The sequence below is a fragment of the Haematobia irritans genome, chromosome 2 (assembly GCF_050003625.1).
Source record: "Haematobia irritans isolate KBUSLIRL chromosome 2, ASM5000362v1, whole genome shotgun sequence".
In the NCBI taxonomy this organism is placed as follows: Eukaryota; Metazoa; Arthropoda; class Insecta; order Diptera; family Muscidae; genus Haematobia; species Haematobia irritans.
In genome coordinates this window covers 151,997,411-152,024,906 of record NC_134398.1, presented here as the reverse complement: position 1 = coordinate 152,024,906, position 27,496 = coordinate 151,997,411, and the positions used below count along the sequence as shown (strand labels likewise).

At 32.4% G+C, this 27,496-nt stretch overlaps 1 protein-coding gene across 1 annotated transcript; it reads left to right on the top strand.

Annotated features, from left to right (window-relative positions):
• Positions 1-19,163: 19,163 nt before the first annotated feature.
• Positions 19,164-19,987, top strand: LOC142226568 (adult cuticle protein 1-like). The gene is made up of 2 exons (XM_075296648.1): positions 19,164-19,313; positions 19,379-19,987. Exons 1-2 carry the CDS (start codon positions 19,308-19,310, stop codon positions 19,730-19,732), a joined length of 360 nt encoding a protein of 119 aa, XP_075152763.1. The 5' UTR covers positions 19,164-19,307; the 3' UTR covers positions 19,733-19,987.
• Positions 19,988-27,496: the final 7,509 nt, after the last annotated feature.

Below are 27,496 nucleotides of genomic sequence, written 5' to 3'. Positions count from 1 at the left end.
CCATATCAGTCCATAATCATATATAGCCCCCATATAAACCGATCCCGAGATTTGGTTTTGGAGCCTCTTGGAGGAGCAAATTTCGTCCGAGTCAGTTGAAATTTAGTACATTGTGCTAGTATATGGCCGTTAACAACCATGCCTAACTAGATCCATATCGGTCTATAGTTATATATAGCCCTCAGATAAATCGATCCCCAATCACACAAAAATTGGCCCATATCAATATTTGTATATAGCCCCCATATAAGCGACCCCGATATTTCAATTCTGGCTCCCTACGTACCATGCAAAAGTCCATATCGATTCGTAATTATTTGTAGACTTACCTACACATACTTTTTTTTGTCTAATGTATACCACGTATGGACTAACACACAATTTAGAAACTATTTAAGCTATCACAACCCAAGTAATTCGATTGTGGCTGACAGTCTTTCGTAGAAGTTTCTACGCAATCCATGGTGGAGGGTACATAAGGTTCGGCCTGGCCGAACTTACGGCCGTTTATACTTGTTTTTTTCTCATTGTAGTTACGATGTACTTAAGTGTGTATGCTTGTGGCAGCAAGAACAACAACAACAACAACGCATACATACAATTGCTCATCGAGTGTGGTGTACTCAACTATTATCTGACGAGTGTACATAAATAACGAGAGACATATTATATGGCCTCACGCAAAATATGCTGACATTACACACGCCATCAATGCGATGGGAACTTTTTGTTATGATGACTATATTAGAATTTCGGAAATTATGAGGGCACACACAGGGATAGAATAGCCTGTTTTCTTGGATTAATTAAAAAAACAAAAATTAAGTATCGTTAAAATTGTTTGCACACGGTTACAGTATATAAAATTCTACATCACTTGTCGTTAAAATAAATATCACAAGTGGTCTGGTGTTTTGTAGTGAAACTTCAAAGTCAAACTTCATAGACATTTGTGTGCAAAAAAGGCTGAAAAAAGTGAAAACGTTCCCGTTGAAAATTTTATTTATTTTAAAAGGTATTGTAAAAGTTAAACATTTTTCAATGGAACCATCAAGTTCAGGTTATTTTGCAAATACGTCGTTAACATTTGTGTATCAAATTATTTGTGGAAGTGATTTAGATGTAGTTATTTATATTGAAAATGCCAAAAAAGTAAATATTTTTATATTTTAAATGGATATATAGTTATTATTCGTCCACATTCGTGTCATAATTTGTAGTTTATATTAAAGAGGACATAAATCTGTGTTATATTGCAAAATTTTACGCTGCCCTTTTGTGCTTTTTAGAAGCCATGCATTGTTTAATACAAGTGTTGCAGGAGTCAAATTATCTAAAAGTCACTTGATATCGCGACTGGTGCTGTTGTTGTGTTTTGTTGTTTTTCATGTTACTTTTTCTATTTATTTGTGCTCTTCTTTTCCGTATATTAATGTTGTTATTTTTGTTTCTTTTAATAATATTCTTTATTACAATAATATTTTGTTTTTGTTTATTTTAATAATAATCTTTGTTTTGACAAATAGTGATTGCCAGAGGAGGCAATTGATTTAATTGTACCTGCAGCTCCGAACAAGAACTATTTCAGTGATGTTGAAGTTGCTGATGCTGCGGATGATGATAATGATGATCACGATAATGATGATGATAATGATGATGATGTGGATGATTAACTTTAAGATGTATAAAATACAATGTTTAAGTTCTCATACTGTACTCCTTGCACTATATACCTACACTGATATTTGGGATTACTTAATAAAATTATACTCAAATATATTTAGAAAACATTTTTTTAACTTATTTGCATGGTATTAACTGAAAAATAAAGAAAAATTATCCTAACATAGCTTCCCTGATTTGATCCAAGAAAACATGCTACTCTAACCCACTGTGAGGCGGTTCGGAAACTTCTTAACCTATCAATGAAAGAGAATAGTTAGTTTTTAAAAAATATTTTTATTTTTCAATATAATCTCCTGAAACTTCAATACACTTAGTCCAACGCTTTTCTAGCAATCCCTTGATTAAAATAGTTTTCCTCAAGGTCTTCAAAATAGTGGTTTACAACTGTAATTGCATCTTCATTTGAGGTAAAACGCTTGGCAGCAAGGAATTTTTTTAGATTTGGGAACAAGTAAAAGTCACTGGGAGCTAAATCAGGAGAATAAGGTGGGTGGTCAAGCAACTCGTACTTTAATTCGTTGATTTTAGCCATTGTTAAAACGCTCTTGTGCGCTGGTGCGTTGTCTTGATGAAAAATTATTTTTTTGTGTTGTAAGCCAGGACGTTTTTCTCGACTTTGTACACCCTCAAACAAAAAAAAAAAAATCGCTTCTGTAACATATACCCCAAACACATTTTTCTTCAAGCATATATATTTTCAGGATTGGTGCAAACAAAATATTGTTTGTATTATTCAAACATATTATGTTTCACCTTAGGGCATACACTCGTAGAAAAAAATGTTAATGAAAGTTTCTTTGTGTGGATATATTTTTAAGGCGCCTATTGGTTACTTCCATTATTTTACTTGCAGCCTACTCTAGGACTCTCTTTGTAAACACATATATGTTAATAGGCTATTTCCAAATTAATATATGTTTGCATCTACTTATATTATTTTTACAAACATTTTATGTGCCAAACATAATATGTTCTAACATATTAACATATATGTCCCAAACATGTTATGCTAGTTTATGAACATTATATGCTTGCACTTAAAAATATTGTGTTAAAAAATTTGGGTTCCAAACATATAATTTTTACAACCAAACATATGAAAACCAGTCTTTTTCGTCCGTGTACATTTAATTGATCCAAAAGGTTGCAATAGTACTCTGAATTTATTGTTTTACCCTTTTGCATAGGGACTGCCTTTGAAGTCCCAAAAAACCGTTGCCTCAATCTTACCAGCCGATTGAATTGTTTTTGCCTTCTTTGGAGCACTTCCTCCAGCTTCAATCCATTGTTTGGATTGTTCTTTAGTCTCTGGAGTATAGTGGGGGATCCATATCTCATCAACAGTTATGAAACGACGCTTAAAATCAATTTTATTTCGCTTAAAACTTCCAAACAAGCTTGAGAAATGTTCATTCTTATGCGCTTTTGATCGACTGTTAACAAAAGCGGCACCCATCTTCATGCAAAATTAAATGTACTCGATCATTTTATATGCCCATGATATTAGCAATTTCACGCACTTTTATTCGCCGATCATTTAATACCATATCATGCATTTTGGCTACAATTTCTGTTGTTGTTGCTGTTTTTGGACGTCCACTACGTGGTTCATCTTCAATACTTGTACGACCACGTTTAAATTCAGCAACCCAATTTTTTACTGTTGCATATGAATGAGCACTTTCACCTAGCACATTGACCACATCATTATGAATTTCTTGTCCCGATAAACCTTTTTTATGCAAATATTTAATGACATCACGCATTTCTAATTTTTTCCATTGTAAAAAAATTGCAGATGCGTCTTTTTTGAACATCTGTTTCTATATGAAGGAGTTGCCAGATCGAAACAATATATAACATGTGTTCATAGCAGAGATGGAAGTTTCCAAAACACTTAACTTTTTTCTGTTTATACCGCGCTTTTTGTACTAGGCTAAGAAGTTTCCTTATTCCAGAGTACACTAAGTCGACATAGCATATTTTGGTGGAGTTCGTTGTTTGTTATTCGGATTGATGTAAATTGCATCCTTTCAAAAGTTCGAATTTTTTGGACATTTCTATCAAAAGTTATGGTTAATATTGTACGCAGCCTGTGACTGAAGTTTTAAAAATTTCCAATCCAAAACGGGCAAACAGCTTTGTTCGGTCTAATGTGGTCTAGGTCATTTTAGCCATATTCTATTATCACTATTTTGAATTCGTACATACTAAAAAATCTACAATAAACATGAATTTAAAGGGGGATACGGTCAAAATTTGGTCAGGGGAAAACGCGTGTAAATCGGTGAAATCGTTTATTTAAAAAATCAAATTCAGGAAAAATATTCAGTTAGGTTTTCGCTTTTCCACATCCGAATTGCCGGGCCTCACGCTTCTTCGCCGCAGAAGCCAGTTTGCCTTGAACTGCTGCTCGTCCTCAGAAGTTTTTTTGGTCTTCTTTAGGTTCCGCTTGACAATAGCCCAGTATTTCTCAATTGGGCGGAGCTCTGGCGTGTTGGGAGGGTTCTTGTCCTTGGGAACCACCTGCACGTTGTTGGCGGCGTACCACTCCATGGCCTTTTTACCGTAATAGCAAGATGCCAAATCCGACCAAAACAGTACGGAACAACCGTGTTTCTTCAGGAAAGGCAGCAGGCGTTTATTCAAACACTCTTTCACGTAAACTTCTTGGTTGACAGTCCCGGAAGCTATGAAAATGCTGCTTTTCAAGCCACAGGTACAGATGGCTTGCCAAACCAGATATTTCTTTGCGAACTTTGACAGTTTTATGTGCTTGAAAATATCTGCTACCTTTCCCCTTCCTTTTGCCGTATAAAACTCCTGTCCCGGAAGCTGCTTGTAGTCGGCTTTGACGTAGGTTTCGTCGTCCATTACCACGCAGTCAAACTTCGTCAGCATCGTCGTGTACAGCCTCCGGGATTGCGCTTTGGCCGTCGTATTTTGTTTATCATCGCGATTTGGAGTCACTACCTTCTTGTAAGTCGATAGTCCGGCTCGTTTTTTGGCTCGATGCACGGTTGTAGACGATACACCCAGCTTATTTGCGGCATCTCGGAGAGAGAGGTTAGGGTTTCGCTTCCGCGGCTTCCGGTTTTCGATTTCCCCCCGATCCAGACTTCTTGGCTGTCGACAAACGTTCTCCAAACACTTTAATTACATTTGTAATGATTGATTTGGCAACTTTTAGCGATTTTGCCAGCTTTGCGTGCGAGTAGCTCGGATTTTCGCGATGCGCGAGCAAAATTTTGATACGCTGTTCTTCTTGCTTGGACGGCATTTTGACAACTGAAGAGTGAATTCCAAAATCAAAATAGGAACAACATTCTACACACACACACACCTTCAAAATGAGGGGTGTTCAGGTTTTTTAAATGCAAAATTGAAAGAAATACGTCAAGTTTATATTGACCAAATTTTGACCGTATCACCCTTTAAGACCGAAAAAAATTAATTTATATTTTATGCGGTTTTCGAGAAATTCACAAAAAAATCTTTGAACTTGTTTCCTGTAAAATTCACTTTTTAGACTAAGCGTACCTTGGAATGGAGACATCGATATGAAATTTGAGGCTCCGATGGGCGGTTGCCATGTGAGCCCAAAATAATCTACTAAATTTGAAGAAAATTTTACCAAAAAAACAAAAAAAAAATCGTATTTTGTCAAAATTTTATTTCTACACTGAAAAAAATATCGTCGTGAGGTCAAAGATTTTATGTCTTTAAAATACAAATGCAAATTTTGCTTAGCGTAGAGACACATTTCTGTAATATAAAGTTTTTTCCTTGTCCAAAAGTCGATAAACTTTTCAATGAAGTTGTTTTGTCCTTATAATTAAGTGATTTGACTTAAAAATGGGTTAATTAATGGAATTGTCTTTAAATTTGTTGTCTATTTGCATCTTGACTACAAATCAAAAATTGTTAAAAAATAGGACATGTTTTTCATTACTTTTTTAAAGACGTTTTTTACTGGAAACATAGCATAATTTTTACTGGAAGTCGAGTCTGAATTTGGAAAAAAAATTGTCGTTAACTCGTTATGAAAAGACTTTGATAGCATATGAAGAAAGAAAAGCTGAAAAAAAAAAACAAAAAAGTGGGATTTGCTTCCTAAAAGCAAGTACACAAAACCCAAATTTAAAAGACTATTTTGTCTTAAAAGTATCCTCACTTGTATTCTCCGCTTCTTTGGCTCGGAATCAATACCAGAATTTTTAAAGTAAAGACAAAATCTTTGGAACCGGGCATGCGTTTTTTCAGTGTATAGAAAATTTTCTCAAAATTGTATTTCTATAGAAAATTTTGTCAAAATTTGTATTTCTATAGAAAATTTTTTGGGAGCCACCGTGGTGCAATGGTTAGCATGCCCGCCTTACATACACAAGGTCGTGTGTTCGATTCCGGCTTCGACCGAACACCAAAACGTTTTTCAGCGGTGGATTATCCCACCTCAGTAATGCTGGTGACATTTCTGAGGGTTTCAAAGCTTCTCTAAGTGGTTTCACTGCAATGTGGAACGTCGTTCGGACTCGGCTATAAAAAGGAGGTCCCTTGTCATTGAGCTTAACATGGAATCGGGCAGCGCTCAGTGATAAGAGAGAAGTTCACCAATGTGGTATCACAATGGACTGAATAGTCTAAGTGAACCTGAAATATCGGGCTGCCACCTAACCTAACCTAAACCTAACCTATAGAAAAATTTGTCAAAATTATATTTTTATAATCATAATCGCTACAAACATACACACAAAACAATACTGTGATTGATTTTTTAGTTGTTTCGTATTATTTCATCTATAGATAATTTTCTCAAGACTTTATCAAAATTTTATTTCTAAAGAAAATTTTGTCAAAATTTTATTTCTATAAAAATTTGTTAAGTTGAAGAGGAATAACTTCCAAAATCTACCAAAAGATCAAGAATTCTAGCAAACAGTAAAAAATTTACAATTTATGGTAGAGTTCTACCTACTGTGGCAAACCGTGCTTCAATGCCAAATCGGTGGAGATCGGTTTATTTGGGGACTATAATTATAGACCGATGTGAACAAATTGTTTCATGGTTGTTGGAAGGCATATACTGACATCACGTACCGGTTGAAATACCGGATCAGATGAAATATAAAAATTAACCTCACAGAACGAATGAAAAATACGATTCCGCTCACTAATGCAAACAACAGAAGGTGGGAGGCGGTTTATTGTATGTGCAATTATCACAACAAAAACATAAGTTACCACATCGATAACATTTATCCCAATGTAAAATGGTTGTAGAAATGTGCTAAACTTTTGGGTGACCATTTTTCAGTTTAATCAATTGCAGTTGTCATGTATATCATAATTTGGGTGCTTGAAGCAAAAAGCAAACGATTTTGAGCATTGTCACATGTTCCCGTCACTAGGAAGCATAGATACAATTATTACGAACAGTTCCGCCTGAAATTTAACTCGATATTTAAAATTATTTTCTTGGTTCTACTCTGTCTCTGGTAATTTTCATGACTATGCCAACTGGTCACCTTAATAAAGACGTCATCATCACCTTTCTCTCTTATCGGATGTCGTCAAAAACGAATAAGAAAATTCAATTTCGGTTTCATTTGAAATTACATTGACACTAACGAACGTCTAGATTACTCATAGGAGAACTAAATAGAGAGATGGAAAATTACATTGTAGTTGGTACATTTGGCAATTGAAGCAAAATTTAAACTACATAGAAATCAAGACTACGTAGAAATGAAGCAAGCTTTATTTGATTTGCTAACTTGAAGGGATTGAACAAGTTTGAATGTTACCACAGTTTTTGACTTATCAAGAAAGTGTTGACAAAAGCTTATTATCATGGAATGATAAAAAAATCCTTGAATTAAATTGGAGCCTTTTGATCGACAAGCCAAGAACTCTGCAAAGAGAAGTGTGAATATAATGAGAATTCAAACATTTCCGTTAGTAGATGATTGAATGTGGTTGATGAAATTCTCGTTTAAATTTAAGTTTTGCGGGAAACAAATTTGAATTTATTGGTTTTTTTCTTTATGTACCATCAAAGTACTCCAAAAACGTCTCAATGACCACTTCAATTTACAAATTCCGAATTCAAGTACAAATTATGCTATGTTTCAAGTAAATACAATAAAGTTTTGAAATACGTCTCCTATTTTTGAACGCTTTTTGCTTTGTAGTAAAGATACAAAACGTCAACAAATTCAAAGACGATTTCACTCATTTTGAAGAATTTTTCATAATTATTAAAGCCATGTAGACCTTCAACAAAATTTCCTTTAATCTTAAAATACCTATTTTTATGACGAATCACGTAACTACAAGGACAAAACGACTTTATGAAAAGTTGATCGACTTTTGGAGAAGGAAATTCCATGGAATGTGTCTTCCATGCTACACTCTAAAAAAAAGTTTACATGTATCCAAAAATGTTTTCCTTCCCTTAAGGACTTTGGTATTGATTACGAGCCAAAGATGCGGCTTCTTTAAAATAATTAATTTTTTATCAAGCTACCTGGCCTTAAATCTAGGATCACTAAAATATAAAATAAATTAGGATACATATTTGGAATCTTCATTCTCTTTTCGCGATATATTAACCAAGATATTCACGTACAAACAAATGCCAGTTTAAAAATCCAAATTATAACGGATAATTCAAAGTAAAAAATGTTTTCATACTTCCAGAAAAAACTTTAAACCAAAGATGGCAAATCCTCAAAATAAGTCTCATACTATATGAAGCGTTTTTATCTTAAATCTAAATATTCAATATTTCAGTTAATTTAAGGACGATTACTTTAAATCAAAAATATGTTTTTATACCCTCCACCATAGGATGGGGGTATATTAACTTTGTCATTCCGTTTGTAACACATCGAAATATTGCTTTAAGACCCCATAAAGTATATATATTCTGGGTCGTGGTGAAATTCTGAGTCGATCTGAGCATGGCTGTCCGTCCGTCACGCTAACTTCCGAACGAAACAAGCTATCGACTTGAAACTTGGCACAAGTAGTTGCTATTGATGTAGGTCGGATGGTATTGCAAATGGGCCATATCGCCCCCATATAAACCGATCCTCCGATTTGGCTTGCGGAGCCTCTAAGGGAAGCAAATTTCATCCGATCCGGCTGAAATTTGGTATATGGTGTAAGTATATGGTCTCTAATGACCATGCAAAAATTGGTCCACATCGGTCCATAATTATATATAGCCCCCATATAAACCGATCAACAGATTTGACCTCCGGAGCCTCTTGGAAGGCCAAAATTCAGCTGATTCACTTGAAATTTGATACGTGGTGTTAGTATGTGGTATCCACCAACCATGCAGGAATTGATTCATATCAGTCCATAATTATATATAGCCCCCATATAAACCGATCCCCAGATTTGACCTCCGGTGCCTTTTGGAGAAGCAAAATGCATCCGATCTGGTTGAAATTTTGTACGTGGTGGTAGTATATGATATTTAACAACCATGCCAAAAGTGGTCCAGATCAGTCCATAATCATATATAAAGGGTGATTCTTTTGAGGTTAGGATTTTCATGCATTAGTATTTGACAGATCACGTGGGATTTCAGACATGGTGTCAAAGAGAAAGATGCTCAGTATGCTTTGACATTTCATCATGAATAGACTTACTAACGAGCAACGCTTGCAAATCATTGAATTTTATTACCAAAATCAGTGGCAGAAAATCCGCTTTTTTATCGACAAATTTTGTTCAGCGATGAGGCTCATTTCTGGTTGAATGGCTACGTAAATAAGCAAAATTGCCGCATTTGGAGTGAAGAGCAACCAGAAGCCGTTCAAGAACTGCCCATGCATCCCGAAAAATGCACTGTTTGGTGTGGTTTGTACGCTGGTGGAATCATTGGACCGTATTTTTTCAAAGATGCTGTTGGACGCAACGTTACGGTGAATGGCGATCGCTATCGTTCGATGCTAACAAACTTTTTGTTGCCAAAAATGGAAGAACTGAACTTGGTTGACATGTGGTTTCAACAAGATGGCGCTACATGCCACACAGCTCGCGATTCTATGGCCATTTTGAGGGAAAACTTCGGAGAACAATTCATCTCAAGAAATGGACCGGTAAGTTGGCCACCAAGATCATGCGATTTGACGCCTTTAGACTATTTTTTGTGGGGCTACGTCAAGTCTAAAGTCTACAGAAATAAGCCAGCAACTATTCCAGCTTTGGAAGACAACATTTCCGAAGAAATTCGGGCTATTCCGGCCGAAATGCTCGAAAAAGTTGCCCAAAATTGGACTTTCCGAATGGACCACCTAAGACGCAGCCGCGGTCAACATTTAAATGAAATTATCTTCAAAAAGTAAATGTCATGGACCAATCTAACGTTTCAAATAAAGAACCGATGAGATTTTGCAAATTTTATGCGTTTTTTTTTTTTAAAGTTATCAAGCTCTTAACAAATCACCCTTTATATATATCCCCATATAAACCGATCCCGAGATTTGGTTTTGGAGCCTCTTGGAGGTGCAAATTTCATCCGAGTCAGTTGAAATTTGGTACATTGTGTATATGGCCGTTAACAACCACGCCTAATTAGGTCCATATCGGTCTATAGTTATATATAGCCCTCAAATGAATCGATCCCCAAACACACAAAAATTGGTCCATATCAAATTCATAATTCTATATTGCCCCCATATAGGCGACCCCCATTTTTCAATTTCCATTCGTAATAATTATTAGACTTAGCTATACATAACTTTTTTGTCTAATATATACCACGTATGGACTAACTCACAATTTAGAAAGCGATGTTAAGAAGTTTTAAGATACCACAACCCTAGTAATTCGATTGTGGATGACAGTCTTTCGTAGAAGTTTCTACGCAATCCATGGTGGAGGGCACATAAGATTCGGCCTGGGCGAACTTACGGCCGTATATACTTGTTTTACTTTAAATTTGTCTTAGTTCAAAGACATACGACTTTTACAGAGAGACGCAAGTTTTCAAAAGTGGATGTCCTAAATTTAATGGTACAACTTTTTTGAAGCAATTATTATAATTAAAATGTCATTATTTTAAAGAAATTTGTCCCTAATACTGTGTTAATTGTGCATCCTAAAATTTTGGATGCGTAATCCTTAATATGACGTAAATATTTTTTCGGAATAGGTAAAATTTGTATTTGTCTTTTTAAGGACGGGAAATCTTTGTTTTCAGTGTGTGAGAATTAGGGCCGTCACACGGGATAAATCCCGCCCCGAAAATCGGGATTTCCCGGGATTTTTCGGCATCCCGAAAAACTTATTAAAATTTGTGGCTTTTTAGCATTAGACAAATTAATTTAATAAACATTTATAGTACCCCTTGAGTAAATATTTATAATACATGGGTTATACTATAAAAAGCACAATTTTATCAAAAATCGAAGTAAACGATAAGGTTCTCAAGCAATGATAAAAAGTCAGTCGGCAATATGACAAGATCGCGTTCAGATCAGATAAAAATTTGGATGCCTTGATATTTTTAAGAAGTTACTTAAAACCATGAAGTACAAAAGGATTAACACAAATGTACGAAAATTTCGGGATCGCGAAAAAACCCGGGATTATATATTTTAAAATCCTGAATCCCGGGATATGTAAAAATCGATCCCGACTTTTTTTCTGTATGCCTCAAAAAATGGAAAATCGGGTTATGCACTCAAAAAAGGGGCGCTAAAAAATTGAGTTCATGGGTATCTCAAATGCGTACATTTAACTAAAATTGTACCTGTTTTCAACTTCGTAAAGCGCTAAAGACATTTTAACAATTTTTAAATCCATTTTTTTTTCTTTCAACATATGAAATTTTCTTAAACAACAGAACAAAAATTATTATCTTTAATAAATAACTGCAATAGATAGAGTACATTTTTTGGTACCATTTAGAAGTTGAATATATTTTTGCCAACACTTGGCAAAGTCAACTATGTCTAGCGTTTGCTAATAAACAAGTTTTAACATGAAGTGGGGAGAGCAGATATCCCTTGGGGAATTGTAATCGAATGATTGATTACTTAACAGTGATATGGTCTGTTGCCAACAGAGCGTTAACAGAAGACAACAAACCCATTCTCATACAAACAACAAATTTATCAATTATTTTTATTTTACATTTGCCTTTGTTTGTGCACAATTTCTCATGTCGTTCGTGCTCACCATAAACAAATGATGTCTGACGAATGTAGCCATCAACGTCGTTTAAGTGGCAAATGATTGTCGTTGTCGTTGCGTCGTCGGCGAACCCACGAAAATGGAATTCAAGTTATGGGCATGTGCAACTGCTGCCAATGAAGTTATATCAAGATAATGTGCACGTATCCCCTTACAAAGTGGAAAATCTGGTTTCGTAGTACTCAGTCTCACAGATGACAATGTTAGCAGCGACGCTGACGATGGGAAACCACAATGTAGTCGTTATCATTGTTATTATTACCATAATCAGTTTTTAATGACATATTTGGTGTTTGTCAATTATATTTTGATCGTTTTGCGATTGGCAGGGAATTTTAATTACTCGGTGAGCTATGTAGAGAGTGAGAGTGAGCGTAATGCTCTATCAATGAGAAGTGTATTCATTGTGCCCATTCGAACAAAGTCCATTGAACGTAATTTACATCTGAACTGACGTAGTTAAAGTGAGTTTTAATGATGTTTTAAAAATCGCTGGCAGATTTCGAGGGAAGCTTTGACAAAATTTTAGTTTTTTATTTAATTTATTTAATATTTTTCTTTTTTTGAGAATGTAAGTGCTGATAATATAAGGTGTCAATGTCTTTGCGGGGTGATCTGTACATAAATAGGTTTGACTTTTGATTCATCATTGAGGTTGCGGGTAAACTTTAAAGCAAACAAGTATATACGGCCGTAAGTTCGGCCAGGCCGAATCTTATGTACCCTCCACCATGGATTGCGTAGTAACTTCTACTAAAGGCGGTCATCCACAATCGAATTACTTGGGTTGCGATAACACTTGCCGATGGCAAGGTATCGTAAAACTTTTTAACACTGTCTTCTAAATTGTAAGTTAGCCCATACGGGGTATATATTAAACAAAAAAAGGCCGATTAAATACGTATATAATATAGTTTGACAAAATTTTCTATACAAATGAAAACTTGACAAAATTTTCTATATAAATAAAATTTTGACAAAATTTTCTGTAGAAATAAAAACTTGACAAAATTTTCTATAGAAATAAAATGTTGACAAAATTTTCTATGGAAGTAAAATGTTGACAAAATTTTGTATAGAAATAAAATGTTGACAAAATTTTCTACAGAAATAAATTTTTTACAAAATTTTCTATAAAAATAAAATTTTGACAAAACTTTCTATGGAAATAAAATTATGACAAACATTTCTATAGAAATAAACGTTTGACAAAACTTTCTATAGAAACGAAATTTTGACACAACTTTCTATAATAATAAAATTTGACAAAATTTTCTATGGAAATAAAGTTTTGGTAGATTATTTTTGGCGATATGGACCAATTTTTGTGTAATAAGTCATCGGCTATATATAACTAAAGACCGATATTGACCAATTTTTACATGGCTGTTAGAGGCCATATATTGACAAAATGTACCAAATTTCAACCGCATCGGATGACTTTTGCTATATATAATTATGGACCGATATGGACCAATTTTTGCAGGGTTGTTAGATACCATATACTAACACCATGTACCAAATTTCAACTGGATCGGATGAATTTCGCTCCTCCAAGAGGCTCCTGAGGTCAAATCTGGGGATCGATTTATATGGGAGCGATATATAATTATGAACCGATATGGACCAATTTTTGAATGGTTGTTAGAGACTATATACTAACACCAAGTACTAAATTTCAATTGGATCGGATGAATTTTGCTCCTCCAAGAGGCTCCGGAGTTCAAATCTGGGGATCGGTTTATATGGGAGCTATATATAATTATGAACCGATATGGACCAATTTTTGTATGGTTGTTAGAGGCCGTATACTAACATCAGGTACCAAATTTCAACAGGATCGGATGAATTTTGCCCCTCCAAGAGGCTCCGGAGGTCAAATCTGGGGATCGGTTTATATGGGGGCTATATATAATTATGGACCGATATGGACCAATTTTTGCATGGTTGTTAGAGACCGTATACTAACATCAGTTACCACATTTCAACCGGATCGGATGAATTTTTCCCCTCCAAGAGGCTCCGGAGGTCAAATCTGGGGATCGGTTTATATGGGGGCTATATAATTATGGACCGACATGGACCAATTTTTGCACGGGTGTTAGAGACCGTATACTAAGACCACGTACTAAATTTCAACCGGATCGGATGAATTTTGCTCCTCCAAGAGGCTCCGGAGGTCAAATCTGGGGATCGGTTTATATGGGAGCTATATATAATTATGGACCGATATGGACCAATTTTTGCATGGTTGTTAGAGGCCGTATACTAACATCAGGTAATAAATTTCAACCGGATCGGATGAATTTTGCTGCTCCGGGAGGCTCCCCAAGCCAAATTTGGGGATCGGTTTATATGGGGGCTATACGTAAACGTGGTCCGATATGGCCGATTTTCAATACCATCCGACCTACATCAATAACAACTACGTGTGCCAAGTTTCAAGTCGATAGCTTGTTTCGTTCGGAAGTTAGCGTGATTTCCACAGACGGACGGACAGCCGGACAGACGGACAGACGGACAGACGGACGGACGGACGGACATGCTTAGATCGACTCAGAATTTCACCACGACCCATAATATATATACTTTATGGGGTCTTAGAGCAATATTTCGATGTGTTACAAACGGAATGACAAAGTTAATATACCCCCATCCTATGGTGGAGGGTATAAAAATAGAAGATTTGCCAAAGTTTCATATATACCGATGAATGGATGTTTTTTTTACATATGCAAACATTTTAGACTGAAAACCTTTTGTGAAAATTTGTTTTATCTTTGATTCAACATCACCAAATTATTCCAATTAATTATTCAAGGTATTCCAGATTTAGATATCGGGAATAACAAATATTCAATAGTCGCACCCAAAACAAAGTTTGCTTGGATCCAAAGATCCCTTAAGGATTGTGGTATTGATTCCGAGCCAAAAATGCGGCTTCTTTAAAATAAAGATATTTTTTAGGATAGAGATTTAATTTTTTGAATTTTCATTTTCAAAAAAATTCTAGTTTAAAAATCCAAATTAGTAAAAAATTTGTAATAATTCAAAAAAAAAAAAAAAAAAACTAGTATATACAGCTGTAAGTTCGGCCGGGCCGAATCTTAAATACCCACCACCATGAACCAAATATTAGGGTTTCCTTTGAAATTTCAGGAGAAGATAAATTTAAAGATTTCACCTATGAGGACTATATCAGATTCTTGATTTATAAGAACCATTTTTGTTTGAATTTTAGAGGAATCATTAACATATCTTGTAAGTGTGCAAGAAAATTATAAAATACCGTCTTGATTTGAAATCTTAAATCTGTAGATTTTCAAACGAGAAGTAAAATCTGGAAATTTTACATTGAGTTTCAAACAATTTTCATGATCAGTGCGACTTCTATACCCTCAAGAAGTGAAATCGGTCTATATGGAGGCATTTCCAAATGGACAGATAAAAACTTAATCCGATACACGTTTTCGTGAGCCTAAAATACTAGAATATTTACAATTTCAGGCAAATCGGATAAAAACTACGGTTACTAGAAACCCAAGGAGTTAAATCGGTAGATCGTTCTTATGGGGGCTATACTAAAATATGGACCGATACTCACCGTTTTCGGCACACCTCTTTATGGTCCGAAAATACCTCTAGATTTCCAAATTGGATAAAAACTTCGGCTTCTAGAAGTCCAAGAAGTAAAATCGGGATATCGGTTTATATGTGGGCTATACCAAAACATGGACCGATACTCACCATTTGTGGCACATCTCATTATGGTTCTAAAATACCTATAAATTTCCAATTTCAGCAAATTGTATATAAACTACAGATTCTATAAACCTAAGATGTAAAATCGGGAGATCGGTTTATATGGGGGCTATACCAAAACATGGAACGATAGGGACCATTTTCGGCACACCTTTTGACGGTCCTCAAGTACCTCTAGATTTTCAATTTCAGGCAAATTGGATAAAAACGACGGTTTCTATAAGTCCAAGACCCCAAATCGGGAGGTCGGTTTATATGGGGACCATACCAAAACATGGACCGATGCTCACCATTTTTGGCACACCTCTTTACGGTTCTAAAGTACCTATAGATTTAAAATTTCAGGTAAATTGAATAAAAACTGCAGTTTCTATAAGCCCAAGAAGTAAACTCGGGAGATCGGTCTATATGGGGGCTATACCAAAACATGGACCGATACTCACCATTTTTGGCACACCTCTTTACGGATCTAAAGTACCTATAGATTTAAAATTTCAGGTAAATTGAATAAAAACTACGATTTCTATAAGCCAAAGACCCCAAATCGGGAGGTCGGTTTATATGGGGACTATATCAAAACCTGGACCGATATAGCCCATCTTCGAACTTGACCTGCCTGCAGACAAAAGACGAGTTTGTGCAAAATTTCATCACGATTGCTTCATTATTGAAGACTGTAGCGTGATTACAATAGACAGACAGACAGACGGACATCGTTATATCGTCTTAGAATTTCTCCCTGATCAAGAATATATATACTTTATATAGTCGAAAATTGATATTTCTATGTGTTACAAACGGAATAACAAACTTATTATACCCCCGTCACCATTCTATGGTGGTTGGTATAAAAAAAAAAACATGTATATACGGACGTAAGTTCGGCCAGGCCGAATCTTATGTACCCTCCACCATGGATTGCTTAGAAACTTCTACGAAAGACTGTCATCCACCACCATAATTATGGACTGATATGGACCAATTCTGGCATGGTTGTTAGAGACCATATACAAAAGCTACGTACTAAATTTCAATCAGATTGGATGCATTTTGCTTCTCCAAAAGGCACCGGAGGTCAAATCTGGGGATCGGTTTATGTGGGGGCTATATATAATTATGGACCGATATGGACCAATTCCTGCATGATTGTTAGAGACCATATACTAATAACACGTACCAAATTTCAACCTAATCGGATGAATTTTGCTCTTCCAAGGGGCTCCGGAGGTCAAATCTGGGGACCGGTTTATATGGGGGCTATATATAATTATAGACCGATTTCGACCTATTTTTGCATGGGTGTTTGACGCTATATATTAACACCACGTACCAAATTTCAACTGAATCAGATGAATTTTGGTCTTCTAAGAGGATCCGGAGATCAAATTTGGCGATCGGTTTATATGGGGGCTACATATAATTATGGACCGATATGGATCAATTTCTGCATGGTTGTTAGAAACCATATACTAACACCACGTACCAAGTTTCAATCGAATCGGACGAATTTTACTCTTCCACGAGGCTCCGGAGGTCAAATCTGGGGATCGGTTTATATGTGGGCTATATATAGTTATGGACCGATATGGACCAATTTTTGCATGGTTGTTAGATACCATATACTAACACTATGTACCAAATTTCAGCCGGATCGGTTGAATTTTGCTCTTCCACGAGGCTCCGTAGTTCAAATCTGGGGATCGGATCAATTTTTGCATGGTTGTTAGAGACCATATTCCACCACCATGTACGAAATTCAAGCCGGATCGGATGAAATTTTTTCTCTTAGAGGCTCCGCAACTCAAATCTGGGGATCGGTTTATATGGGGGCGATATATAGATATAGACCGATATGGACCATTTTTTGCATGATTGTTAGAGACCACATAATTACACCATATACCAAATTTCAGCCCGATCGGATGAAATTTGCCTCTCTTAGATGATCCGCAAGCCAAATCTGGGGTTCCGTTTATATGGGACTATGCGTAAAAGTGGACCGATATGGCCCATTTGCAATACCGTCCGACCTACATCAATAATAACTACTTGTGCGAAGTTTCAAGTCAAGTAGTTTGTTTCGTTCGGAAGTTAGCGTGATTTCAACAGACGGATGGACGCACTGACATGGTTAGATCGACTCAGAATTTCACCACGACCCAGAACATATATACTTTATGGGGTCTTAGAACAATATTTCGATGTGTTACAAATGGAATGACAAAATTAATATACCCCCCATCCTATGGTGGAAGGAATAAATGTTATGTTCATATTTTATCATTTAAAAGTTCGTTAGCTAACGTCGCACTAACGGAGCTTCATGAAAATGGGGTTTAGAATTTACTGGTCCTTCTTTCATACTATCCACCTTCCGGGTGGTATCAAACCACAAATCGACTGTTTAAATTCCTAATTTGAAGGTACGCCTTTGGTAGAACTAAAATATTTGCAATCCATAATATTATTCTAATGCTGTTATTTTAGCTGAATTAAATTCATTGTTTCTGTAGCTCCTAAAAATATGCAGTGTATTTTTTATGAATAACTTTACACTAGTTACATTTAAAACTTAAACTATTGCAGAGTTCACGACTATTCACGTCATTGGTACACACAAAAAAATTTCACGAAAATTTTTCCAATTAAAATTTTAATTGAGTTTTAAAAAATATTCAATTAAAAATTTAATTGATTCAACAAATTTTTTAATTGAAACAAAAATCAATCACAAAAATAATAGTATCAATTAATTTTTTAATTGGATCAATTAACTTTTTAATTGACCTTCAATTAATTTTTTAATTGATACTATCATTTCTGTAATTGAAGACATTTCAATTAAAAATTAATTGGATCAATTAATTTCGTGATTGAATCAGAAAAAAAAATTTTTGTGTGTAGCTAACTAAGAATATCGTATGTTCGGATCTTGCTTCTGGAAAAACAAATTCTTGATTGGAGTATGATTTACGTTAGCAGAATTGATTGTACTATGTTTATCTGTCATCTATTATTTGCGCAAACAAGCTTCTTATCCGAAATGCCTTTGGCCACACCACTATGGTTTTTCTATATCATATTGCAGACATTCACGATCAATACAAAACACAACTTTATGACAAAAACCGCAAGTAAATAGCCACAAGCAGCAGACTTGCACTTTCATTAGTTACCGACCAGAAGTTGTATGACATGTTGATCGTAGACAATACTTAGTCGATAAAAAAAGAGTTTGGGGGAAAAAACTTCTATGATAACATATGATAAGAAGTGAACAAATTTTTATACAAATTCTATTAATCTGTTTACTTTGCTATTCATCTTTGTTTTGACTGGAATGATTGATTACCAGAAATTAAGACCATAGATGACTAGAAATTGTGTATAGAGATAAATCGACTTAACCTATTTTATATTTTGTGGAGGGGTAGACTTATGTTACAACTCCATACTCCTTGGTGTGTGGAAGAAACAAGAATGAAATGGTCCTATTTCGATTCACATACCAATGGATGATGTAATAGAGTATTCTAACTTCCCTATAAATTCAAGGGTAATGGCTTATTAATGGGTCAGAATAGAATCTGCGTTCGAATAAACAACACAGTTTAGTTTTCTGTGATCTCCCATCAACCATTTATAAAATGAAAGTGAGTTTTTTTACCTTAAATCGTTTAAAGCTATTCCGTCTTTTATTGGTTCTTTGCAATTCTAGGTCTTTACTGCTATCTTTTCCACTTTGGCCTTGGCTTTGGGAGTACAATCTTCGGTGGTGCCCGTATTCACAGAAGTTGCCGGTGGAGGTCTATCATACACTGCCGTTGCTTCTCCAGTCCTAGCCTCACCTTGGGCTGCCTGGCCTCATGCTGCTGTAGCTGTTCATGCTGCCGCACCTAGTGTTGCAGTTCATGCTCCTGTAGCAGTTGCCGCTCCAGCCCCCGTAGTTGTTCCTGCTGTTCAAGGCTCTTATGTGGCCCAAACTCGTGGTGCTGTACACACTGCCCCTTTGGCTGGCCATGTAAACTCAGTGGCTAATGTAAATTTGGCTCCTGCTCCCGGAACTCATTAGACTGTTGTGATCATATCGATAAAGAAATGGGATTAGTTGACATATAATGTTTTTTTTTGTATTTTTATTGAGGGTACTATTTAATATTATGCAATTTGTCCTTCACCATATTGCAAATTGTTTCTATTATTTTAGATTTAATTTATCTTCCTTTCATCTCCATGACTTCTATTTCCTCCGTCATAATGTGATCGCATTCTTGTCATTCTTTTTTGAATAAAGCAATTACTGCAAAAAGTAAACAAAATAACAAAAGACTAAGAATATTTTATTTTTAAGGGAATATATTTAAAAATATACACAGATTAGGGTAGATAGTCTTAAGGCAATGTTTATACTCTGCACCACACTGTGGAACAGGGTATTATAACAGGTTGGTCAAAATTTGTTTTTATTATTCAACATAGTTCTCTTCAAGAGCGATACAACGATTATAACGACTTTCCAATTTTTTGATACCATTTTGGTAGTACTCCTTCGGTTTTGCCTCAAAATAGGCCTCAGTTTCGGCGATCACCTCTTCATTGCAGCCAAATTTCTTCCCCGCAAGCATGCTTTTGAGGTCTGAGAACAAGAAAAAGTCGCTGGGGCCAGATCTGGAGAATACGGTGGGTGGGGAAGCAATTCGAAGCCCAATTCATGAATTTTTGCCATTGTTCTCAATGACTTGTGACACGGTACGTTGTCTTGGTGGAACAGCACTTTTTTCTTCTTCAATTGTGGCCGTTTTGCCGTGATTTCGATAACGCCATATAATAGTCACTGTTGATGGTTTTTCCCTTCTAAAGATAATCGATAAAAATTATTCCATGCGCATCCCAAAAAACAGAGGCCATTACTTTGTCAGCGGACTTTTGAGTCTTTCCACACTTCGGAGACGGTTCACCGGTCGCTGTCCACTCAGCCGACTGTCGATTGGACTCAGGAGTGTAGTGATGGAGTCATGTTTCATCCATTATCACATATAGACAGAAAAACTCGGGTGTATTACGAGTTAACAGCTGCAAACACCGCTCAGAATCATCAACACGTTGTTGTTTTTGGTCAAATGTGAGCTCGCGCGGCACCCATTTGGCACAGAGCTTCCGCATATCCAATATTGGTGAATGATATGACCAACACGTTCCTTTGATATCTTTAAGGCCTCTGTTATCTCGATCAACTTCATTTTACGGTCATTCAAAATCATTTTGTGGATTTTTTTTGATGTTTTCGTCGGTAACCACCTCTTTAGGCGTCCACTGCGACGGTGAACGCAGTGGACGCCTAAAGAGGTGGTTACCGTGCTCATTTCACCACGCTTGAATTTTGCATACCAATCAATTATTGTTGATTTCTCTGGGGCAGAGTCCGGAAACTCATTATCAAGCCAAGTTTTCCACCGTATTTTTCCCTTCAGAAAACAGTACACGAAATTCCTTTTTTTCAATTTTTTTCACAATAACAAAAGTTGCTTCACAAACAAATTGACTTACAGACGTCAAATTTTGACATGAATCATTTGAAGGTTGGTACTATATAAAAATAATATGCATTTAATACTAGCGACGCCATCTATGTGTCAGACCGGGGACTTATCAGCCAACCTGTTATAGCACCCAACACATTTGACGGATTTGATATGATGGATCTACAAAGTGGGTATAATATAGTCGGCCCCGACCGACTTTAGACTTTCCTTACTTGTTTTGTATTGCATTTATATGACATACATTTTTTATGTTACCAAAATGTTTACGAAAACCATAGAAATGCTACACACTTTATATTTGCGAAACTGAAATCGAGGTCCAAAGAAATGGGGGCTATACGTAAAACTAGTACGATATAGCCGAATTGCAATACCATACGACCTCTATCAATAACAACTACTTGTGCCAAGTTTCAAGTCGATAGCTTGTGACGTTCGGAAGTCAGAGTGATTTCAGACTGACAGCTTAGATCGACTCTGAATTTCACCACAACCAAGAATATATATAAACTTTATGGAGTCTTAGACCAATATCCCAGCAAAAGGCGTCATTAAAAAAGTTGTGAAAATGTTCTTTTTGAATCCGGAAGTGGTGTATAATTGGCGCAGAAGCGATGAATTTAACATTAGCTTGTCATAAGATGGATGTCCACTATTTCAACAGCCGTTGCACTGAATTTCTATCACTTTTCAGGTGTATTCCGCTTTCAGTATTTTGGATGTGAATTGAAAAATATTGTGATATTTTGCCAAATAAATAATTTTAAATTGTTTTTTGTGATTTTAACGCTTGTCTGAAACGCTTGACCCCAATTATTTTCAAAAAATCGCAATGAATGAATTTAGCATTTGTTCGACTCTGTTTTTAATCTATTTGAAAAAAAGTTAAACTTACCGTTTTAAAATATGAAAAAATCGAGGTATAGAAAATTGAATTAAAAGAACTTCCTTAGTAGTTAAAATAAATAAAATTTTTGGGAGGTCATTTTTGGAAGTGCTTTTAAAGTTGGGCCTGTAGAAGTACTTCCATTTTGTTTGATGGGATATCGATGTGTTACAAACGGAATGATAAAGCCCATGTAGGCATGATCTGATGATATAGTAGAATATTTCATATTTTACATCAATTTTCAATTTACTCAAATTGACTTGATATTTTACACAAAGAAAATATTTAATATTCTATTTAAGTGCGTCGAATCCTCATCAGATTTAGATAAAGCCTCCATTTTTGTTCTTCCTGTTCAGCAAATATCCACATTACGGTTGAGATTTATATAAGGGTCAAACTTTTGTAAATGTCGTCGGATCTGGCCAAACAATAGCTCACAACCCACAATTGACCACCTGTATGAATCACCTGTAGCAAAAATTGTAAAAGTGTCTTAAATACCTCTATTTGATATACCTCTAATCCATATGCATCGCCTGATAAATCATACAGGCAATTTTGTGTATTTACATAAAAATTAATCTCATATTTCATTATTAACATAATGTTTCGTTGCTGGGCTTTGTCCATTTAAATTTTGAGTCTAAAGATTTTGTAGAAGTATAAAAAAATTTCTCCAAATCGGTTCAGTTTTAAATATTTATATAAGTGAGTATAAGCCTTTATATAGTTCCCAACAAATATGAAAGAGTTGAGATGGTATCAAGAATTATGGTTTACTACACTCAAAAAAAAAAATAAATAAATAAATAACTCTCTATTTCACTGAAGCCAATTTAACATTATTTTAGTTAATGGAATTATTATATTTGCAGAACGTTTCCTTTACTCTAGTAATTTTTTGAGTTTTTATACACAAATGAAGCATAAAGATTTACTTAATTTGTATTTTTCACAAAATAGCTCATTATTTCTTTAAATTTGTAAATTTTACTACAAATGTGTCCTTCATGAACTTCGCATGTCATTAAAGACATTCTTGCTATTTTGAATTCCAATTTTTTCCTTCAAAATACAAAATTTTCTTTAACAAGTGAAAAAATATTTATGTCTAATAAATTTCCGTGAATTTGTCGAAAAATATTTACTTATTTTTGAGATATCGGTGTAAGTTTTTAATACTGCTTAGTTAAAATTTTCTAAAATTATTCAAAATTTTCTAAAATTAACCAAAAGTTTTCTTCGTAGTGGGTTCACTGTTATTTCAGTGTAATGATGAAGGGTATAATTTAGTCGGCCCGCCCGCCTTTAAACTTTACTTTCTTGTTTTTTTTTCAGTGCAAATTTTTTTTATAGTCAATTAGTGAGGTCAACGAAAATATTTTCTTTTTATTATTTTTATTTTGTTTTGTTGTTGTTGCTTAATTCACAGTACTCGTGCCATGTATTTCTTTCCTGTTAGCATAGTTTGTAATGTCAGTCATCATGTGAACCAGTTTTTATTAACCAACGCCTCTGTCATTATTTGCAATGAGTAACAGGGTCTATTGTAATGATGGTCACTTTACATCAGGGTTAGGATTTGTATCGATTAATGTGACATTGTGTTAAAAAAATATTATTTTTTTTATTTAAATTAAAACATAGCTAACAATTTATCTATGCTAAATATTAAATTAAATTAAATTAAATTCTATAGAAATAAAATTTCAACAAAACTTTCTATAGAAGTAAAATTTTGAAAATTTTTTTTATAGTAATAAAATTTTGACAAAATTTTTTGTAGATATAAAATTTGACAACATTTTTTAAAGAAATAAAATGTTGACAACATTTTCTATAGAAGTAAAATATTGACAATTTTTTTTATAGAAATAAAATTTTTGCAAAATATTTTATAGACATAAAATTTTGACAAAAATTTTTATAGACATAAAATGTTGACAAAATTTTCTATAGAAATAAAATTTTGACAAAATTTTCTATAGAAATAAATTTTGACAACATTTTTTAAAGAAATAAAATGTTGACAAAATTTTCTATAGAAGTAAAATAGTGAAAATTTTTTTATAGAAATAAAATTTTTACAAAATAATTTATAGACATAAAATTTTGACAAAATTTTTTATAGACATAAAATGTTGACAAAATTTTGACAACATTTTTTATAGATATAAAATGTTGACAAATTTTTCTCTAGAAATAAAATATTGACAAACTTTTCTATAGAAATAAAATGTTAAAAAAATTTTCTATAGGAATACAATTTTTAAAAATTTTTAGAAGTAAAATTTTGACAAATTTTTTTATAGACAAAATTTTCTATAGAAATAAAATTTTTACAAAATTTTCTATAGAAGTAAAATATTGACAATTTTTTGTTATAGAAATAAAATTTTGACAAACTTTTCTGTAGAAATAAAATGTTGACAAAATTTTCTATAGAAATAAACTGTTGACAACATTTCCTATAGAAAGAATTAATGTATCGATTAATGTGACATTGTGTTAAAAAAAATAAGTATTAATTTTTTCTATTTAAAACAAAACATTGCTTACAATTTATTTATGCTATATATTAAATTGAATTGAAATAAATTAAATTGAAAATCATATTTGTTTATAATATAGTATATTTAAGTAATTTAAATTAAATTAATAAAAATGTAATTTTGTATAGAAATAAAATTGTGACAACATTTTGTATAGAAATAAAGTTTTCTCAAAATTTTCATAGAAATACAAATTTTACAAAATACAATAGAAATACAATTTTTACAAAATTTTCATAGAAATAAAAATTTTACAAAATTGTAATAAAAGTTTGACAAAATTTTTTGTAGATATAAAATTTGACAAAATTATCTATAGAAATACAATATTTACAAAATTTTCTATAATAATAAAATTATGACAAAATTTTTTATACAAATAAAATGTTGACAACATTTTTTATAGACATAAAATATTGACAACATTTTCTATAGAAATAACATTTTGACAAACTTTTCTTAGAAATAAAATTTTGACAAAATTTTCTATAGAAATAAAATGTTGACAAAATTTTCTATAGAAATACAATTTTTACAAAATTTCTATAGAAATAAAATTTTGAAAATTTTTTTTAAAGAAATAAAATTTTGAAAATTTTCTATAAAAATAAAATTTAGACAAAATTTTTTATACAAATAAAATGTTGACAAAAGTTTCTATAGAAATAAAATTTTCTGTAGAAATACAATTTTTACAAAATTTTCAATAGAAGTAAAATATTGACAATTTTTTTGTTTTACAGAAATAAAATTTGACAAAATTTTTTATAGACATAAAATGTTGACAAAATTTTCTATAGAAATGAAATGTTGACAAACTTTTCTATAGAAATAAAATGTTGACAAAATTTTCTATAGAAATACAATTTGTACAAAATTTTCTATAGAAATAAAATTTTGACAAATTTTTTTATAGAAATAAAATTAAAAAATAAATATAGACATAAAATGGTGACGAAATTTTCTATAGAAATAAACTGTTGACAACATTTTCTAAAGAAATAATAAATGTATCGATTACTGTTACATTGTGGTAAAAAAAATAAATATTATTTTTTTTTATTTAAAACAAAACATTGCTTACAATTTATGTATGCTATATATTAAATTGAATTGAAATAAATTAAATTAAATTGAAAATCATATTTGTTTATAATATAGTATATTTAATTAATTTAAATTAAATTAATAAAAATTTAATTTTGTATAGAAATAAAATTGTGACAACATTTTCTATAGAAATAAAGTTTTTACAAAATGTTCATAGAAATACAAATTTTATAAAATACAATAGAAATAAAATTTTTACAAAATTTTCATAGAAACAAAAAATTTTACAAAATTTTAATAAAATTTTGACAAAATTGTCTATAGAAATACAATTTTTAAAAAATTTTCTATAATAGTAAAATTTTGACAAAATTTTTTTTACAAATAAAATGTTGACAAAATTTTCTATAGAAATAAAATTTTCTGTATAAATACAATTTTTACAAATTTTCTATAGAAGTAAAATTTTGACAAATTTTTTTTATAGAAATAAAATTTAAAAAAAATTTTTTATAGACATAAAATATTGACAAAATTTTCTATTTGACAAACTTTTCTATAGAAATAAAATTTTGATAAACTTTTTTTATAGAAATAAAATGTTGACAAAATTTTCTACACCAATACAATTTTTACAAAATTTTCTATAGAAATAAAATTTTGACAAATATTTTTATAGAAATAAAATTTTGAAAATTTTCTATAAAAATAAAATTTAGACAAAATTTTTTAAACAAATAAAATGTTGACAAAATTTTCTATAGAAATAAAATTTTCTGTAGAAATACAATTTTTACAAAATTTTCTACAGTAGTAAATATTTAATTTTGTTTTGTTTTATAGAAATAAAATTTTGACAAACTTTTCTATAGAAATAAAATGTGGACAAAATTTTCTATAGAAATAAAATTTTGACAATTTTTTTTAGAGAAATAAAATTAAAAAAAAAAAAAAATTATAGACATAAAATGTTGACGAAATTTTCTATAGAAATAAACTGTTGACAACATTTTCTATAGAAAAAATAAATGTATCGATTAATGTGACATTGTGTTAAAAAAAAAAAATAATATTTTTTTTATTTAAAACAAAACATTGCTTATAATTTATGTATGCTATATTAAATTGAATTGAAATAAATTAAATGAAATTGAAAATCATATTTGTTTATAATATAGTATACTTAATTAATTTAAATTAAATTAATAAAAATTTAATTTTGTATAGAAATAAAATTGTGACAACATTTTCTATAGAAATACAAATTTTACAAAATACAATAGAAATATAATTTTTACAAAAATTTCATAGAAATAAAAATTTTACAAAATTGTAATAAAATTTTGACAAAATTTTTTGTAGATATAAAATTTGACAAAATTGTCTATAGAAATACAATTTTTAAAAAATTTTCTATAAATGTAAAATTTTGACAAAATTTTTTATACAAATAATATGTTGACAAAATTTTCTATTGAAATAAAATTTTCTGTATAAATACAAGTTTTACAAAATTTTCTATAGAAATAAAATTTTGACAAACTTTTCTATAGAAATAAAATGTTGACAAAATTTTCTATAGAAATACAATTTTTACAAAATTTTCTATAGTAATAAAATTTTGACAATTTTTTTTATAGAAATAAGGTTTTTAAAAATTTTTTTATAGACATCAAATGTTGATGAAATTTTCCATAGAAAAACAATGTTGACAACATTTTCTATAGAAATAAAATTTTGACAAAATTAAATAAATAAATATAAAACAGAAATAAAATTTTCTATAGAAGTACAACTTT